The sequence below is a fragment of the Penaeus japonicus genome, unplaced genomic scaffold (assembly GCF_977035675.1).
Source record: "Penaeus japonicus unplaced genomic scaffold, GWHDUDI00000001_assembly GWHDUDI00000003, whole genome shotgun sequence".
Classification (NCBI taxonomy): Eukaryota; Metazoa; Arthropoda; class Malacostraca; order Decapoda; family Penaeidae; genus Penaeus; species Penaeus japonicus.
Genome location: NW_028234405.1, coordinates 43152976 through 43172975, shown reverse-complemented (window position 1 = coordinate 43172975; position 20000 = coordinate 43152976). Strand labels below are relative to the sequence as shown.

The following is a 20000-nucleotide window of genomic DNA, read 5'->3' as shown; positions in this document are numbered from 1 at the left end:
TAACTTTCTGGTGCGTTTTGCGTCGCTCATCATAATAAATTATACTATTTTACTTTTTCGATATATAGTCTTTTCATCCTTCTTTGTTGGCTTTTATTTCTATTCCATAAGTATTTCTAGTTGGGATTCCGCCATTTTTTTTTTTTTTTTTTTTTTTTAGATATGGCAATTTTTATTTCATTTTTTTAGGAGTTTCTTGGCTGCCAGGGATATGTGCCGTCGTGGTATTACTTGTATTTCACTGTATGGTTTCTTTATCATATCTGTTTTGGGGTAAGATAAGATTATGCAAACCATTGGTCCTTATGAAGAATATCGGTCAGAGATTTTACTTTTTTTTTTAATTATAGACACAGATAACACGCTTTTCATCCCTAAAATTTAGGTTCCTTTAAGACTACTACTGTCCGAGCACTGTTGAAAATTAAGGGACAACGCACTCACGACCAAAAGAAAGACATATTCTTGGTCTACATCTTCAGTAAATGTGTGTATTCTTACACGTCGTAGAACGTCCCCTAGCGATCTTGAACCAAAAGTTTTCCCCTCGAGATAAACTTGAACCACCGGGAAACTTTACCATAACTTACCAAAGTTAACAACGAAGATCAACGACACAAATTCGTATTAATTGGTTGAAGGGTTGCAATGGCGAACCTCTGTGAAATATCTTGCGTGAAATTCTAGTTTATTTGTCACTCGAATTTCCCAAGCTATCAAACGGCTACGAAATAGTAGTCATTGCATTGTCATAACTGGTCAATATCAAGTAATAGGGCACCTTCATATATCCTTTATCGATTTATCATGCAGGTTTCAACAGTCATTTCATGCATTGAAACTACCAGTACATTTCCTAGGACTTAGCCTATACCATATCCAATAATGAGATCTCAATCCAGGAAAAGAAAAAAGAAAAGAAAAAAAAAATAGTGTTCATGCTTTCCTTTTCAATTCGAATTTTAGTCAGCTAAACTGCACGAGTAAGCTCCGCCTCCTTTGGGTAAATAAAATCGGTACAGCGAAAGTCGCCGCACCAGATGTTTCCCATATTACAGCTTCTTTACTAAGTGGCGTGAATATCAAAACCAATTTTCACTATATAAAACCGAGAAATCGAGAGAAAAACACGCATGGTTGCAAGATTGACACCGGATGTTCCATCATTCTGGAGAACCTCTATCTTTATTTGGAATAATGATTTGTAGTTGCGCATCATATATCTTATCACACCCATTTGCTAGACCCTCTACTCTCCCCAGATCTAAAACATGGTATGAAACTCGCTATGTATAAAATTGGGTGACACTTCTCTGATTTGTGGACAAGTACCATAAATATATAAAGCCTGTCCCATAAATAAAAAAAATATATACTGTAGTCACCAAGGATTAATAAAAAAATAAAGATAAAATTTAAGAAGTCGCCAGAAAACCACTGAACACTGTTGCTCACAATATGTAACCCCAGGATTGCTTCATCCTTACAGGTTTAATATCCTAATCAAATAAGAGTAACCCTGTCAACTAACTCCTCCCATCACTGGTATTGTCGAAAGTGGTGTCCGTGTTCATACGAAGGGTAGTACCTGTGCGAGCAGTAGCCGCTGAGCGTATGTCCCTTGCTTCTAAATCCTGTGTTACAAGTACAAGCAATTCTCGGGCACAAGCTTTTAAGCAATACGGGGCACACACATTGTGCGTGTACACGGAAGACCGGGCACTGGCGTTTCGATGATTTCCCAGTCATTTCCATGCGTGGCCACCACCCACCCTTTCAATGTGTGAATTAGAATGGATACAGCTTGAGAAAAGAAGCTGCAACTCACATAGTGTTGCTGGTCGATCTTCAAGTGATGATGCGGTCTGCCTACAGCCAGGGTGATCCTCATAACAAAACAGACTACAAAATCCCTCAGTACGAATAAACAAACAAATAATTGTACTTCTTTACTGAGACAAAACTATGCATGCATATGCATATAAATAAATGCATATACATACATAAGAGAACTTTTTCCAGTGTTGTCCTAAAATCAATAAAGAGAACTCTAGTACTGTTAAAAAATAAACAAAAAAGTTTCTATCAGTAGTAGGCAACTGTTAATCACAAAATAGTGTCTTGAAGGATGAGTCATCCGATGAACGATGAATCAAGTTACAATAACTTGTCTTTTCCTGTAGTACCTACTACAATGACTGATTAACACTTAACACTGACCAGTGTAAATGATATGGTTGGGGGGCAAGTCATTTCCTTTCTGCAATAAATTTTCAATGATAACACAATACTCATACTTTATTTACCAATCCAAACAGCACAGAATCAACTGGAAATAAGGAGAGAAATGGAAACTTAACAGAAGCAGATACAAGCTAGAACCAAAAATAAAAATGGAAATGGAAAATAAATTTGTTGTGTACATCGAGTTTATTCACTGTTACTTACGTTTACAGAATAAATGTACAGAGGAGAGGAAGTTAATTATTTACATACTGGAGAGCAATAACAAACTCATACAAAGCATATTAAGCCCATGGAACTTCAAGAAAAAAAATCAAAATATAATGTTTGTCAATATATTTTTACTAAGTTTTGAAATCAGAGCTGCCCTGTTTGAAAATTTGTCAATACTAATAATAATAAAATAAAAATAAAAACATTTCATGGTGCTCATAACATCTCATATACAAGTTTGACATTCAAGTTCCTATTAATATATATATATATGACAATCTCTCTGATAAAACTAAACATATTTTTCACTGTCCCACAACTTTATTATATTTTTGCTTATTTTTTTCACAAAGAAATGAAGTAGACCTTCTCCTATTGTCACACAAAGGAGGCAAAAACATGCAACCAACACTAATATACAAAAAATAAGATTGATAAAAAATAAAGCAACAAAGCTGCAAAACAAAACTTTGTCATGCAAATCATTCAAAGATCCTCACAAATGTTGAGTGGCATTTTTCAGTAGGGCTAAAGGATTTAAAATACATTCTTTGTAACAAACAGAAGTTAAAACACTGGACACTGATCACTTACTATAATAAAAAAAAAATATATAAAAAAAGGGTAACTAGTAAAAAATAAATGAAAAAGACAAATCAATCCCAAACCCGGAATCGTGATGACGAGAGACTCAACAGACACGCTCGACTAATTGATCAAATGGATCACTAAAAGACAATGTTAGACATCAATTTTAATGGGCATATTGGGAAAACTTATAGTTCACCGTTTTTTATTTTATTTTTTTTAGTATTATACACAATGGCTAACTAAAACAATTTAGCTTTGTGTGCTCAATCAGGGTGCCTGTACACATTCAGGGTGAGACGTCTCTCTAACCTAGCAAGAGCAGAAGCCCTGACCACCTGAAATAGAAGTTTAACTCAAAATCTGTGCCTGAAAGCTGCTCGGAGGATTTCGCTGGCCAGCTCCTCTTGTGGTGACGAGCGTTTCAGCTGATATTTTACTGCTGGTGGATAACGAGAAAGTAACTTCAACATGGGACAGGATCTGATGATTTAGGCAAGGTTATTATTATTAGTAGTAGTAGTAGTCTTTGTTCTTTCAATACCTTTTCTTCTTGGTCTACAATATACATTTCTGGTCTTTTCCACCTGCTCTATCTTCTTTCTCTTCCTTTTCTTTTGTCTATCCTAAATCCACAGATCAAGTCACCAAAAGGAAAATATCTAAAGAGTTATGCTTAAGAGAAGTCTATTGTCAAAGCCTATCATCTTGCCTGACTAAAGGGAGAACTACAATACCATGGAATTCAAGGAGGGATGAGCAGTAAAGGTGATCCCAAGTCAGTCTGTTCAAGGGGTTAACATAGTTACATTGAAGGACTTTTGCATGTTTTTGCGCTATCATTACTAGTTTGTTCTCCATATCCTGACTGGTGTTGCCTTCGCTGCGTACTCTGGGTGGTGGTACAAGGCAAGAGAGATATCACAGGGAGACTTAGAAAACTTTTCAATAATGTTAATTTTTTAAAAAGAAAATTTAACTTTATTGGAAAAATGCCGAAGACACCATTGGCGATATCGTCAACGTCAGACCAAAGAGCAAATTCCTTTGCTTTGCTTTGCTTTACACTCTCATATTACAGGCAAGTTGTCTTACCAGCGTAGATGGTTATGGAAACAATAAATAAGATACATGGACTCACTGATTATTATCATCAAAGTTATAATTATGAACATCAAAGATACGTTATTAGTGTGTGTATGTGACTATATGGTGACAAAAGTTGGGTTAGTTATTTCATATATAATATATGTCAGCAAGCATTACCTTTCAGAAACAGACAAATTTTTATGGCCAAGCTAAAATCTTGCACTCAATTAAAAAAACGATTAAACATCCTACTGTATTTAAAGTCAATTCTCTACCCTTAAGGGTGAACAGCAAATGCTCACCACCATCTATGGAATGTGAACATGACTCAATAATGAAGCAGCAACTAATAACATGGTGTTAAGCCAGTGGTCTGCTTGATGAAAGACAATGCTGCCGGATATACTGCTTAGACATGTCTGGCCTAGATGGGTTAAGGAAGGTCGGACACCAAATTACCTTTACAAATAGCGGCATCGAGCAAGGCATTCGGGTCAGACCCGTCCTACAGTTTGCTGTCACTAAGTACACAAATGTTAGGAGAAAGCGTCAGCTGTCCCGTGCCCCAAATTCTCCAGCAGGTTCTTTGCATCTTCAACCCTCTATCCCTTTGAGAAATATTTGCAATTTCACTCTTAGCAGGTGAAGATAAATATCTAATATTAAATGATGATAATATTTATAATATAATCATGATCAATAAATTCTATCAAATAAATAATAATGATATTGATGTATTATCTTATCATAATAATAATTATTATAATAACAATAATAATACCTTCAACATCAATAGTAATAAAAATAACAATAACAATTATAATAATAATATAGATGATGATGATGATGATGATTATAATAATAATAATAATAATAATAATAATAATAATCAATAACACTTCCAATAATAATATTAATAATAATATTGATAATAATAATAAAAATAATAATAAAAATAATAATAACAATGATAGTCATCATCTGCACCAAATGCACTTACAATCTATTTGGCTATGCACTAGTGAGAGGAGCAGGAGTCAAATGATGAACAACATTCAGCGGGCATCTGATGACTACAGCAGCAAAAACCTGACAATCACCTCTGCTGCCAAGTACTGACAGAATCACTTATGCTTCAGATCTACACTGGTATACACATGTGAATGACTAATGCATACACACACAACTGGCAAGCCTTCCATGGCTTGACATGACAAAATTATTATGCAACATTGGTGTAGTCAAGTCTGCCACCATGGCAGCCACTTCTAGTTGTCAAATATCGCAAAGCCAGCATCAACTACACTCATACTCAACTAGTCTGGTATGTAAAAGGTATGCTTCATGCAATGATCCCTATCTGCAGTGCAGGTTACGGCTTTTTCCAGGGCAGGTTTGGTCATTGAATCACTTTCAAATGCTATCATTAGCACTATCATTTACTAGGCTGTCCCTTGCCCTTAGGCTGCCCACCAGGTCTCGCTTTGTGTTCCAAGGACAAATATCCAGTTTCTAGGCAATCATTCAAGGAATCACAATTGATAGTAACTGAAGCTCAGTGCTAGTAAAACAAATGGTTTTGTTAAATAGTACAAAAATAGAAAAAATATACTAAAGCTCTGTAAATGTAAAGACTATATAAGGTAATCACAGCATGTTAGTAATACAAAAAGGCACATTTGTGCCTCAGGTCATAAACATTTTGACTGCTAAAGATTTGTCATGAAATGCAGAAAAGGCAAGTATGAGGGAAAATGTAAAGAAAGAAAACATTGAAGCACAAACCAGCTAATGGGATGTTTTTGAGGAGCTGGGTGCTGAAGCCTAGCAGGACACAAGACACAACCAAAGTAAAAATTTCAACCTGCTTCAATGAAAGTCAATTACAGGATGTTAGAGACCCTGACACCTTAAGTGAGCCACACGAAGCAGGTAAACACTAATGTAGCACCAGACCACCTGTTCTAGCCTCTCCTGTACTCCAGTATACACTGATCACATGTGGAAGTATCATATAGTAGACTGACAGACCTGAGTTTGACTATAAAATTTCAAGACAATTCTGTCATTCACATAATTAAACAATAACCAATCTAAAATTTCACCTCTTCTCCGACAGGAACACTATACAATCAATTATAAAAACTAGAAATGGCTTAGTGAAAAACTTTCCTTACAGTTTATGATGTGCAAAACCAGTCTGCCATGTCTAAATATGAGAAGAGACAGTTGCATGTCTGCATTAACCCTTGACTGTACCTACTACCTTCGTTGCAGTTCCATGATCTCCAATTTTTTTATATAGTTGTTAACTATTTACTCCTACCGAATATTTACAAATTGTAAATAATAATCCATGATCAGCCAAGTTTTGTTTTTGAACACCTGGGAATGAATCATCACTGGTTCCATCTGTTCTGATACAGAAGTGAACTTCACTTAAATATTCACTGGTTTTTGAAGAAACACCTCTTCTCTTCTTTGGCGTAAAACAACAAACGATCAGCAATACATCACTCTATACTTGCCACCCTTCCTTCAGCTTACTGCCTCCACCATCAGTGCATGATAAAGAGGCAATACAAAAAGCATCTATATACAGGTGCTCTATACCCACCCTGGACACATCTTACAACTTCCTCCGTTCTATCAGCAACCGCACCCAAATTGCCGCAAAGGGTTTGGTGCTTGTATTATTACATCAGTATTAATAATAAATTAAAATAATAAATTACTTAGGGGGCTTTCTCCTCCCACACATATTGTGCCACTTGTCTCGCACTGCACACTGGCTACTGGCTACACTGGATCAGTCCTTTTGACCAAGGGAAATATACTGCACCTACCACCCAGTGAGAAAAACAAGGAATGGCCAGAGGGTGTGGAAGGGCCTCAGATGGGTGTTTTATAGACAGCAGCTCAGGTGTCAGAAGAGTGGGAGTAGAAGCAACCTGGGGAGCAGCAACATCGGCATCTGTAGCAGCGATGGCAGCATGCAGTAGGGAGAAGGGGTGACCAGCAAGCTGGCGGGAGGGGGAGGTGGGGCATGGCTCCTTCAATTCCATCATTAGCGGCACTCCCACACCTTGATCGTCTGGTCCACACTGCCCGTGATCACATAAGGGGCACTCCGGTGCATGTCTGAAATGCACGAAATTCATGAGATTGACCATGTGCACCAGTGCTTTCAACATTCAATACAAAAAAAAAATAAGTTGAATTATTAAAACAAGCAAGGGAACTTACCTAATGATGTACAGAAATGGGAGTGAGCATCCAGAGTTTTTTGGCATCGTTTGTTCTTTATGTCCCACATGCGTACAGTTTTGTCATCTGAGGCTGAGAGGATATACTTTCCTCCTGGGTGCACCAAGAGACCACGCACCCAGTTATCATGCCCAACCAGAGTGAAGAGGCAAAGTCCTACGCCAACATCCCATATCTGAAGTATATTTGACATGATAACTATTTGGTTCATAATCTTAGCTGAAAACAGAAGAACTTAAATGTCTCAATGAAGTATCTGCTAAGTTATAAAAAAAGGAGTATCAAATGTGAAGAATGCCTGATATTGAAAACTTAAGTGGCTTGATATAATCATTACAAAAAAGGGAAGATATCATTTTGAATACCAAACAAAGAAACCTCAATAAGTAATTTTGATCAATAAATCACTAGAACACACAGATTAAAAAGTATATACATGTTATCTATATCATCTCATTTCCATAAAAAAGCCAAATAAACTGTTACATTCATTATGTCACATTCAAAGTTTTTTTTTTCCAAACTAACCTTAATTGTTTTGTCTCTTGACCCTGAAATCAAGAATGGGCCCTTATAATTAGGTTTACGGTTATCTGTTGCAACGGCTTCATTAACAGAAGTGCACGCACTGCCTTCACACCACGCAATGCACTCAACCACATGGTCGTGTTCTCGGAGTTCAGCCTGTAGAGTTTAAATCCACATTACCAACCAATCCTTCTAATTTACATATCTAACAATACCCATATATCATCTTGTGAGAAGTCATTAAAAAAAGATAAACAATCTAATCTTTATCTTATTTTAAGAATAATTCTACTCTAAAGTTCATACAGTGATGAGTATAAGACAGAGGTTTAATCATTTACATAGCAGCTGTATAGTTCACATCACAGTGGCATGGCATTACTGTATTTGAGTTATAAATGCAGAATAGATGCTTGACCCTTCAACTCAAACTTTACACCTTGACCCACATAAAAAAAAACAAAAAAAACAATAGCACTTACTTTACACTCCTTTGTTGCTGTTAGCCACACACGCACTGTCTGGTCATTGGAGCAGGAAGCAATGAGGGAGCCGTCATTACACACCCGTACCATCCTCACCCACTCCCGGTGCCCTGTGAAGGTCTTCACGCAGTATCTGCCAAGGTCATACATTACATAGACAGTCTTCCAAGAGTGTACTCCAACTTCTTCTCCCACTAATCTGCATTTATTTAAGTTTATCTTTTTCTTTTATCACTATCCTATCATCATTATTAGAATCATTACTGTTATCACTATCATTACTATCATCATCATTATTGGTATCAGCATCATCTTTCTTATTAATTAATTATATTGTTTCTGAAGACTCACAAGCATGTATCAAATACCCTATGTTAACACTCACCCTGTAGCAACCTCCCACATCTTAATAGTCTTGTCTCTGGAGGAACTAAGGAGGTAGTCTCCAGAGGGCATGAAGGTGACCGAGGATACATTGTGGTCGTGGCCATGCATCGTCTTGACACACTCATAAGAACTGAAGTCCCAGAGCTTGATTGACATATCAGCGCTACATGAGACTGATGTCGAAAAGAAAAGCATGAGACACACTGAGGAAACCTGACATTTTGGTAAAACAGAAAATGACATTAATTTTAAAACAGTCTTTGCTTGGTTACTTATTAGGACTATTTGTGTTATGTTTTACCACAACTCTGGCTGATGAATGACAAATAGGACCTTCTGTTCAATCCAAACAGTTACAAACAATTTTACTGTATGTAACTAACTTTACACAAAATTGGAATCTCTATAATTTCTGCAAATATTACACAAAACATTAAACCACCACAAAAATTTCAAATTCAGAAAAATAAACAATAAATAAATGAGCTATCACTCATTAACAAATGCTCTACCATAGGTTAACTATACATATGAAAAACTTATCTAAAGTAACTACCAAAGCATCTAAATGTCCCTAGAATTTTTTCTCATGGATACTTTGTGACTACAATGGCTGCATTTATTCAGCAACATTATCAGCTTCCTTACCCAGGAATTTGCCAGTGTGATCAAAAGCAATATCTTGAACACTGTCAGTGTGACCTTTTAATGTCTTTTCATAGTCTCCTGTCTCGTAATCCCAAACTTTAATAGTTCCATCCTCGCTTGAAGATACCATCACAGAATACAGAGGGTGGAAAATTACCTGAAAAATAATAATCCTCTCATAAGGATAAGCAAGAAACCAAAAAAGAAAAAAAGAGTAATAAGAATACCCATACAGAACATCAAATACACAAAAAAATGGATCAAAATCAACATTTCTTGATTGAAGTGTACAAGAATAATATCATACCCTAGTAACTGGTGCCCTGTGCCCAGAGAGGCAATACTTCTCTGGAGGTCTTGGAATCCATTCTGCTGGGGACCGCTTGTCTCGAGTGGGTGCGCCAGCGATATATTCGCGTTCTGCTTCATTTAATTTTACCTCAAGTTCCATAACCTGAACAAAAAAAAACATTGAACATCATACATTTTCAATAATATGTCCATTTCAAGTGCACCAAGAGGTCAGACAAATCAAGACCCAATTAGGACGTACCTTTTTCTGGAGCCTGATGACTGAGGTCCACTTCTTCTCCAAGAGACCAGCATATTTCCGTTCAATCTCCCCAGGCATGTCTGCTTCGGCCTTGAAGGCTTCCAAGGCATCCATGTAGCCATTGCTGCACAAGTAGTCAGCTATGGCCTTATTACTGGAAAGGAAACATGGAAATGGGTAAACAATCTATGGTAAACTAACACCTTCATCAATATAGCTGAATTTGAGTCTTAGTGACAACAAATATCAATATGAATGGACTATCTGTGCTAATAGGAGAATACTTTCCAATTCACTACTAATAAGTCTCTTTCACTTTTATTTCCCTTCCTATCTATACCTCTCATTAACTTCTCACAAACACACATACAATTTGACAGACAGACAGACAGACAGATGTGAAACTTCTCAGGTGAAAATGTTTTGGAACCATTAACCTTCCAACAGAGAATTTAGAATCACCGTTTCTAATCCAACAGAGAATTTAGAATCACTGTTTCTAATGAAGACAGACAATCACCTTTAGGGAAGTTTATTGTCTGGTTTGATACCATGATGCCGACAAAAATTTCTAGCTAGAGTGAATTGATTCCTATACGTGTATGCCCCTTTTGTTTCTTTACCTATGCTCACTCATTCTCTCTGATTCTGTCTCACATACTCAGTTCTCTGCCCCCCTCCCTCTCCCTCTCCCTCACCCCTTTCTCTTTCTCTTTCTCTCTCATTCATTGTTCTCTTCCTTCTTCTACACATTTTTCCTTGTATCTGTCAAACTCCCACTTTCACTTTCACTCTCACTCCCTTATTCAAACACTTCATTTTTCTCCCCATACACAACTCTCTTTCCTCTCACTTACTTCTTTACTTACTCTCTCTCAACCATTTCTTCTTTTGCACTACATATCTTTTATGTCCATCTTTCTATCATCCACTTCCCCCCCCCCCCCCCCCCCCCTCTCTCTCTCTCTCTCTCTCTCTCTCTCTCTCTCTCTCTCTCTCTCTCTCTCTCTCTCTCTCTCTCTCTCTCTCTCTCTCTCTCTCTCTCTCTCTCATCCTTTCCTACTTTCCCTCATCTCACTCCTTCCTTTTCTCTCTTCCAACAACAAGGACAATTCCCAATCTCCCTATATTTGCCACTCACAAAAAAGAAAAAAACAATTACATTCATGTAATTATTTTCTGTATAATACCTTCTCTGAAGTATAATCAATAACCCAATTATAACATGATTAAATCATCAAACTACAGTCAAAGTAGAGTAACATTTAAATGGTCAGGGGTCATAACATGTTTAATCACTTAAAAATAAGGATTTAAAAAGGTGTTCACACTTTCTGCAATAACAAAGCATGAACTGAGGATCATATCATATACAGTATCATTATTTATCACTGTCAATCAATGGGGATTATTTTTCATTAGTTGTAGTAAATTTTCAAGTAGCTTGGAATGATAGCATGTCAAACAATATATTGGAGGCTGAATAAAAAAAAAATATATATATATACATTTACATAAGTATATTTTTGGTCTTACAAACAGCTGTTTTTGTATTCCTTTTGTTTTCCATAAGGGAAAATTTTAAAACTGCACTACCAGGAGGGGGGGGGGGGGGTCTATCTATCAATCAATCTATCAATATATCACTCATCAACCAATCAATCACCAAATCACTCAATCTATCACTCACTCACTCACTCACTCACTCACTCAATCTCTCTCTCTCAAAGGTTAACAAAGTCAACTTACAGTTCCTCTCTTTGACGCTGTGACAAAACCATTTTCATGATCAAGGATTTACTGTTGGAACCAAATGACTAGTGGGTAACACTTCTTACACCTCCATACCTGGAAAGAAAAAGAAATTAAATAAATAAACAAATGTATATGCAATATATCAAATATACATATAATTTATGGTTTACTATCATTCCATAAAACAATCTGCCATTACCTCTAACAATTTTGTGTGAGTGGGTGGGTGGGTGAGTGAGGAGTGAGAGTGAGTGAGGAGTGAGAGTGAGTGAGGAGTGAGAGTGAGTGAGGAGTGAGAGTGAGTGAGGAGTGAGAGTGAGTGAGAGTTAGAGTGAGTGAGAGTTAGAGTGAGTGAGAGTTAGAGTGAGTGAGAGTTAGAGTGAGTGAGAGTTAGAGTGAGTGAGAGTTAGAGTGAGTGAGAGTTAGAGTGAGTGAGAGTTAGAGTGAGAGTGAGAGTGAGAGTGAGAGTGAGGAGTGAGAGTGAGTGAGGAGTGAGAGTGATTGAGGAGTGAGAGTGAATGAAAGAATGAGTGAATGGGTGAGAGAGAGAGTGAGAGGGAGGGTGTATGCATACACATGTATGCAAATGCATGTGCAAATTTATGTACATGTGATTGTAATGTGTGTACAACAAATAAAAAAATATTTGGCTCTTTTTCAAAGAACCAAATAAATAATGTACCCGTAATAATTTCCTGTTAAGCAAATTACCAAATATCAATAAAATTCCACCACATAACAAAACAGTTTCCCATTTCATTTAACAATGTCCCAAAAACCTTGAGGTGCAAATCAACATTTCACTTCATGCATATCTATCCAACAAATTTCATCAAGCAAAGATAGCTTAACCCATTCACGCCGGGGCAATTCCGGCTTTGTATGGTCATAATGCCGGGGTTTTCGAACGCATAAGCCTAACGCCTCGTGACTCTTGGGCGCACAAGCCGTGAGCCTGGGCTGCCCGCTCGCTCACCCCGAGCGCCAGCCTTGCCCAGATATCTTATCACTGGCGTCTGACGCATAAACCACGAAACGTGTCAGCACATTATCCAGTGCGAATGGGTTAAATTATAAGACATTTCCTATGAATTTCCACACTATAACTGGATGCTAAAATAAATCTCCTCAAAACTACACAAAGAAAGTAATTCAATACACCAATCAATAAAATAATAAAAACACATTTTGTTTTCCTTATCATTCAAAAGGGAAAACTATTCTCAAAAGTTGGGAAAATATTTAACCTGTGATTATTAACTGACTACCAAGCTCATGTGTGAGAGGGTAAGGAATATGCTGGTACACCATTACCATTGTTTCTAAGAGTCAATATTAAAAAACAATTCCAATTAACTTATCCACATTTCATTAGTCCTTTTGTAAAAGCACTAAATATAAGACTATAAGTTTCATGACCCATTACCTCTGCTGTAAACTCATGGCACCTTTAAGCAAAATAATGAGGTTCTAATAACACCAATTCAAAACATATCAAGGGCAATTAATAACCAAAAGTTGCTCTATAGCTGCCCCATTATACCTTTTCATTTTCATGTTTGTCTACCAATGCTGTGTCAGTCTCAACTGGTCAGTATCAGAAACAGTCACATATATTACTTTCATTATGTGCCACTAATAAATTATAAACATAATTCATTTCACAACAATTGACAAACTAATCTAAATTGTGATTTAACACACTGTATGTTACCTCTAGTATTATGTGAATGGAAGGTATATGCAAACAGAGAGAAAGAAAAAAAAAATTGCCTTGAAGAAATTAAAACTACCATGAGAAAATATGTGGATATCACCAACGAAAACAACTGAAGATACCACAAAGATCCAAAGTTAAATGCCCACAAGTCCATGTCCGCACTCACCGGGAGTGTGTGGCAAAACAGACTTAACTCAGAGCATGATGTCATCCACCTTCCATATGGTTGTTTACACGAGTGATTTTGCAATTAGGTTTAAACCAATGACACCCACTCTGTGTTGTTCCAGTGACTTTCAGTTTTTCCTGTATTTCAGATCTTTTGCCACAGACCGTTTGAATTACTAGCCATAAACTCATCCACATGTCAAATGAAAACATTTTTGTTGTTGTTCTAAATAAATCAAAAAGATTTTTACATGCTAAAAGATGTTACTACTAAAACATTGAGAAGGGGTTGTAATGAATGAAAATTACATTTCAAGCCTCAACAAATTAAGATTTCAGATAGTTTCCTTGGTTACACATCAACAGCAGCATTAAAAAAAAAAAAAAAAAAAAAATCAGATTTGTGTGCCACATATACATGTTATATAATCACATTAACCTGGTACTGAGAGACATCAAGACACATGACAGCCAAGTTTCTTGGCTAACAAAACAACACATACAGTGTTGGTTTACACTACAATCATGACCGATTACTAGACAGTTTGGGAGGAGATCAATCCTTCCAAAGTCTGCTGAAAAGTCTCATTTTACCCTTTTGAAAATAAAGACCACAGAAACACCAAACTACCAGTGTGTGACTCAACATACGGCCATAAGGCAAGCCAATCGTTTTGATCATAAGATTATTTAGGCAGCCACAAAATAACTTGGCAACTTTCAATGTAAAGCTATCTTCAATCATAGAAAAAAATTGCATGACTGCTATGGTGAGGAATCATAAAAAAATTTCAACTTTCCAATCCTTACTATACAATGTCTTTAAGATGTAAAGGTAATAATTTCCACTCCAATCTAGATTTACATCATAATTATTCTTAAACTTCTTGATATCCATTATACTAGTTATTATGAAGAAAAGACAAATGTTTATCTACTAGTTCAAGTTACAGAGCCATGGCACAAGACTGTATGCAACTTTTTTTTTTTCAATTTTAACCAAAGAAGCTCAATCCATCATTATGATCAACATTCCAGGATTCAATTTTTTAATCAGGATGTATCTTTACCTTGGAAGGAGCTTCTTCAGCTTGACACTCTTAATGACAGCTGAATATTACAATGTGAGAGACAGATTTGGTTATGGTAGAGCCCTGTAGTCTCCTGTTACACCATCAGCTGATAAACTTATCAATATCTACTCTAGTACTTCACCACCCATGCCCTCCCCCCTACCCTTGAAGTCTTAAATCTCCATTTATGTATAGCTTATAAGACCAGAAAAGCTCTCTTGGATTCCTGTTATCCTACTGTTTTTGCAAATATGGTTCAAGCTCCATATTCAGTATAAATGTTATCACTCTAAGTTAATAAATTCAATCTTACATTTGTTCATAATCTACAATCCTAGAGCCATGAAGTGTGTGAACAAAAAGATCCAACATTGATTTTGAGCCATTTATCAAGTGATTTAAGATAAAGAACAAGGTGTAGCACTTAACCAGGGGAATCTATAACTGAATACATCCTCGTATAGTGGGCAAAAGAATCGGTGTTGACTTGAACAGCTGTTAAGTGATATACTGTGTTGACATTAGTTTCCTACTAAATCAGGGTCTTGACATGAATTATAGTGTCAACCTGACAATAATGAGCTTGGTGATGTAATGTGACATATTTCCTTCCAATTATACATTCTGCCAATTACCTACTGAAATGTAAAAAAAAATTGCTATATTTAATTTCCCTCTTTACTCCAGACATGCACATCTGCAATTATAGACTATACCACAATGAACTCCAGTTCCCCGGAGTGTCACTAAAACCAGAATAAGACTGGTTTAACATCATTAACTCAATGACATGCACAATCTACAATGGTTTAGTGTTATTATTCTACTTTACACATGAATGGTTCCCCAAACACTTAGACAAAAAGGAGTCACTAAAAGGCCTAGTTGAGCTCACCTTTCATCATTATCATCATAACATTAATAACTATAACAATATAAATACTTTTTATGATACTTAAAGGAATGGGGTTAACAGGTGAAGTCAGTTAGGCTTACTAATTGACTTCTTTGTGAATAAGCCATTAAGTAGCCATCTCTATAAAAAAAAAAAATCAAATAAAACAAAACCACAATGAAAAGTATACATAAGCACTTATGCCTGTATTCCTGGTATCAATGGGTTCATTCTGGTGTCTGGTTACTTCAACAGAATAATTTCATGTAAATGTTGCTTAAAACCAATAATATCCAATGATACTGATCAGCAACCATTATTTACTTTATTCTAATCTTTACAATATACTTCACACTTGCACATTTCAATTTTGAGACGGGCTATAAAGAACACATCTAGGACATCTGAAATTCCTATTCCACTGAGGAGGAATGGGTGTCATTGATACCCAGGTATGTCTCTAACACGTGTTAAGGTTTCTTGAACCTAAACCATGTTACTAAGCTTTTGTTCTTGAGAAGTTACAATGAAACCAGATCATCTTTCTCACTGTGCTTTTAATATGAGATATCACACATCCCTAATGACTTCCATACATCACACATTCACATATAAATTTGTAATGAGTAAATTCCTTTAAAATGCTCTTTATAATGGCTTTCTTTGATAATTATGGAAGATTTTTTTTATGGCCCCCCCCCCCCCCACACACACACACCCAACACTACACACACATTTTATTGATTATCTCTGTGCAAGAATTTTATTCAAAAATTAGTATTGGACAGACAAAACATTTTTAACAATAGACAAAAGCATTGTAGAAGCAGCAAATAGTCACTAATTTGGTGGATAATTGACGTCACAACAGGCATGGCCATGAAATTTCATTCCAGAGTGAAAGTAAGGGTTAAACAATTGGCATATATTGTCCATTTTTCATTATAACTAAACCAAGGACTACACAGACCAGTAAACATGTGTTTATTTTATGATTCATGTCAATACATGGGACTAGAAATTGGAAATGAAAAATTATACATTTGTGTAAGAATTCCTATCCTTTCTTTACTCTCTAATTGAGAACAATGCAAGTAAGGTGGTTTGAAATGTTCTGTTACTTCCATACTATTACAACACAGCACAAAAGACAACAGGCTTGGTACTTCATTAAAGATATGTTGGGTACATCTATCACCTCCTTATATGGAGAAGCTATAAACTAATAGATCATTGCCAGTCTAAGAGGTAGCAAGTGAGCAATGATTGACATTCTTTACTATACTTTTAAGGGATATATTTAAAATTCTCTGGATCAGTAAGACCTACCCTATGCATCATATTCATTATAAATATAGTGGACATTATTATTATAAATATAGTGGACATTATTATTACAAAGTATACCAAGGTGATATGATACCCATGATTGTATCTAAAGGGAAACTACCTGTGCAAAAGAAGACAGCTGGTAGGGTACTAACGGAGGGGGGCTTGGTAAACATCATGCATAAGTTGTTGAAAATTATAGATAAAAAAGTAATTATAAAAAAAAAATCTTCTTATGTAGACAAAATTAATCAGAATAAGAATAACAATAATATGCAAATTTGATTATGACTAAGATGATGATGATGATAACACTAATAGTAAAAATAGTAAGAGTAATAACAAAAATAATAATAATGATAACAACAATAACAATAGCAATAACAGTAGATATAATTAGAAAAAAAATATATCATAATAACAATAATAATTATAAAAATAGCAACAGCAACAATAATAACAATAACAATAAGACCAGCAACAAGAACACCACCACTACCCAAACCAATGATAACAAAACTATAACAAAAATAAAAATAATTAATACTTCATATCAATAAAAAAACAAACTTATCTATAAAGATCCCTTGGCAATAAATGGTCAAAACAAAAGTTTACCTTTTCTCAACTTGATTACAGATCAATATTTTCTTTAGCAGACTTCCCTTTAGCTTTCATCAACAGTCCTAGGAGACATTGCCATCTTTCATGGGAGACTAAGTCATCCACAAACTTACTTTATCTAAGCCATTATTTTTTTATGATATTCTATGAGTCTTAAATATGCATTACATTTTGTTATGGATTTAAACCTTAATCTTAGTTAAGATGAAAACTACTATTGTGATAAGTGATACATAAAGGTGTATATTTGGTTACATATCAATGCACCATTAATATAATCCACAAATGAATCCACACTTGTCGAGACCATAGTTGGAATGGCCACATTCAAGGAACAGGTGTTGGGAGACACACCTTACTTCCTTTAAACAAGTGTGCAAAGTAGGACAGTCAATGGAAACAATTGATAAACCCTTACAGTTGTTGTTTTTTAATTGTCTGATACATCTACAAAGCTCCAATGAGCTACACTTTTAGTCTATGGTATGCATTCTCCCACTATTAGAGATGAAAATATTCTAAATACCAGATTACAAAAATAACAAACACTTTTTAAGTATCACTTCCAACAGCAGGACGGAAATTCTTGTACAAATGCTCTAGATATGGCAGAAAATTAATTACATGCATCTTCTTCTTTTTACTGGATGGCAACTTATGTCTTTAATGTCTTACAGCTACTGCAGATCAGTACCCTCAACATATATCATGTTGGAATCTGTTTTACATTTCTGATTACCAGAATGTGTCTGTTTTCCAAGAATATTTCAGTCACTTATCATATTCTATAAATTGTTTGATGCCACTTTCTTTTGCAGAATTCCTTCAAAATAACAAAAAGAGGCAAGTAAATCAAACAAACTGGAAATATAAATAATGATTCTTCTTTTTCTTTTAGATTGGCATATCTTATAACCCCCCCCCCCCCTGAAAAGTGGTCAAATAAAAATTAATCTACATAGCTATGACCAACTGCACCATTTGAAAAAAAATGTACTGTAGGGCAGCAATTTTTGCATTATATTTCTACAATGAACAAGGAAATGATAGACATTTAAAATCCCCTGGGATAAAAAACAAAGCAAAAACTTCTTAGTGTATGAGCTGTGAACTGAATGTGCACGTTTTATAAAAATAAACTTCTATAATCAATATCTTGCCTTTACTTCAACTTTACTACTATTTCCTTTATCATTTTAAGCACATAAGATAAGATTTAGTGGCTCAAAACTTTAAAAAATAGTAATCTCATTTATGATCATCATATTGATATCAAACTCTGATTTTGCAATCCATTATCAACTACACATCCTTTGACATTTCATTTTCATCATGGAAACAATTCCTTTACACATAGGTAAATGTATGTTTGCTATAAAATGGTGCTGGTTTAACTAATTCCATAAGCTTGAGATAAACCCATTTTATCTATTTGTACATAGGTAACTGTTCAATTCAAATAAAAATACAACCCATGTAATACCATGTAATTACCATACCATAGACACCCTCTTACTCTTCATGCTATACCTTTGAACAACCGTAAACTAATGGTAAATTACGCAGAATCAGCTGGTATTTCTCCATGAAATACGATTCTATTGATTTACTTGTACACACACAAATCAAGTTCCATGACAGGTACTATGAAAATTTCAAAACATGGCTCTGATTGGCCGGACTGTGTTGAAAATTGACATATAACCAAAATGTCAAACAACTAAATTCCAACTTAGATTATGGCAAGGTGCAGGAACTTGCCTGCCATGGGTGACAGTAATAAGCCATAAGAGCTATTTACTGCAAGTTGCCATCATACAATATCTCTTTACACATAATTTCATATACCAATGGGTGTAGTTAGATTATCTTTATGTTATATCTGAAACTCTCACTAATGAACCCAAAATAAACATTCAAGTCTTTTTTATACTAGTCTCAATCCTACATTATTTTCAATAAAAGTTTGCGATAACAGAACACAATACACAAATGTTACACACAACAAGGAGCCATGTCACTTCATAAAATACAGTTTCATAGGCCTATGGAAAACCTTGATAATATCTTGCCTTAAATGAGATGTGGAATATGTTTAAAGAAACATAGGTTAATTTTACATTGCACAAAGCTGATTTGAATACTTGCAAAACATGAATTCAGTAGCATAGAGAACAAATAATTTCTATTTTCTTTTAAAAATATATAAATGTTTAGATATGTTAGTTACAAAACAAGCCTACCATTCTTATTTACTTATTACTAAGAGAAATTATAAAAAATCAAAATAAGGAGAACCACCACCTCTACGTTTAAGTTTCAACCTTATGCAACGGAAATAAGTTTATATTCTCTCCATTTATAGATATATACAGAAATAAGTTTATATTCTCTCCATTTATAGATATATACAGAAATAAGTTTATATTCTCTC

The 20000-nt window shown here is 35.3% G+C and overlaps 1 protein-coding gene across 2 annotated transcripts in view; it reads right to left on the bottom strand.

Annotated features, from left to right (window-relative positions):
* Positions 1–2411: 2411 nt before the first annotated feature.
* Positions 2412–20000, bottom strand: part of Lis-1 (LisH and WD40 domain-containing Lis-1) — a 19670-nt gene continuing 2081 nt past the window's right edge. For both annotated transcript variants that reach the window (XM_043022649.2, XM_086533009.1), the window contains exons 2-10: positions 11752–11850; positions 10003–10156; positions 9757–9903; positions 9450–9606; positions 8800–8974; positions 8412–8547; positions 7930–8085; positions 7381–7576; positions 2412–7275 (exon numbers count right to left, since the gene is read on the bottom strand). In XM_043022649.2, coding sequence (XP_042878583.1) covers positions 7202–7275; positions 7381–7576; positions 7930–8085; positions 8412–8547; positions 8800–8974; positions 9450–9606; positions 9757–9903; positions 10003–10156; positions 11752–11789 — 1233 coding nt within the window. In that variant the 5' untranslated portion in view covers positions 11790–11850 and the 3' untranslated portion in view covers positions 2412–7201. The remainder of the gene's footprint in view (positions 7276–7380; positions 7577–7929; positions 8086–8411; positions 8548–8799; positions 8975–9449; positions 9607–9756; positions 9904–10002; positions 10157–11751; positions 11851–20000) is intronic.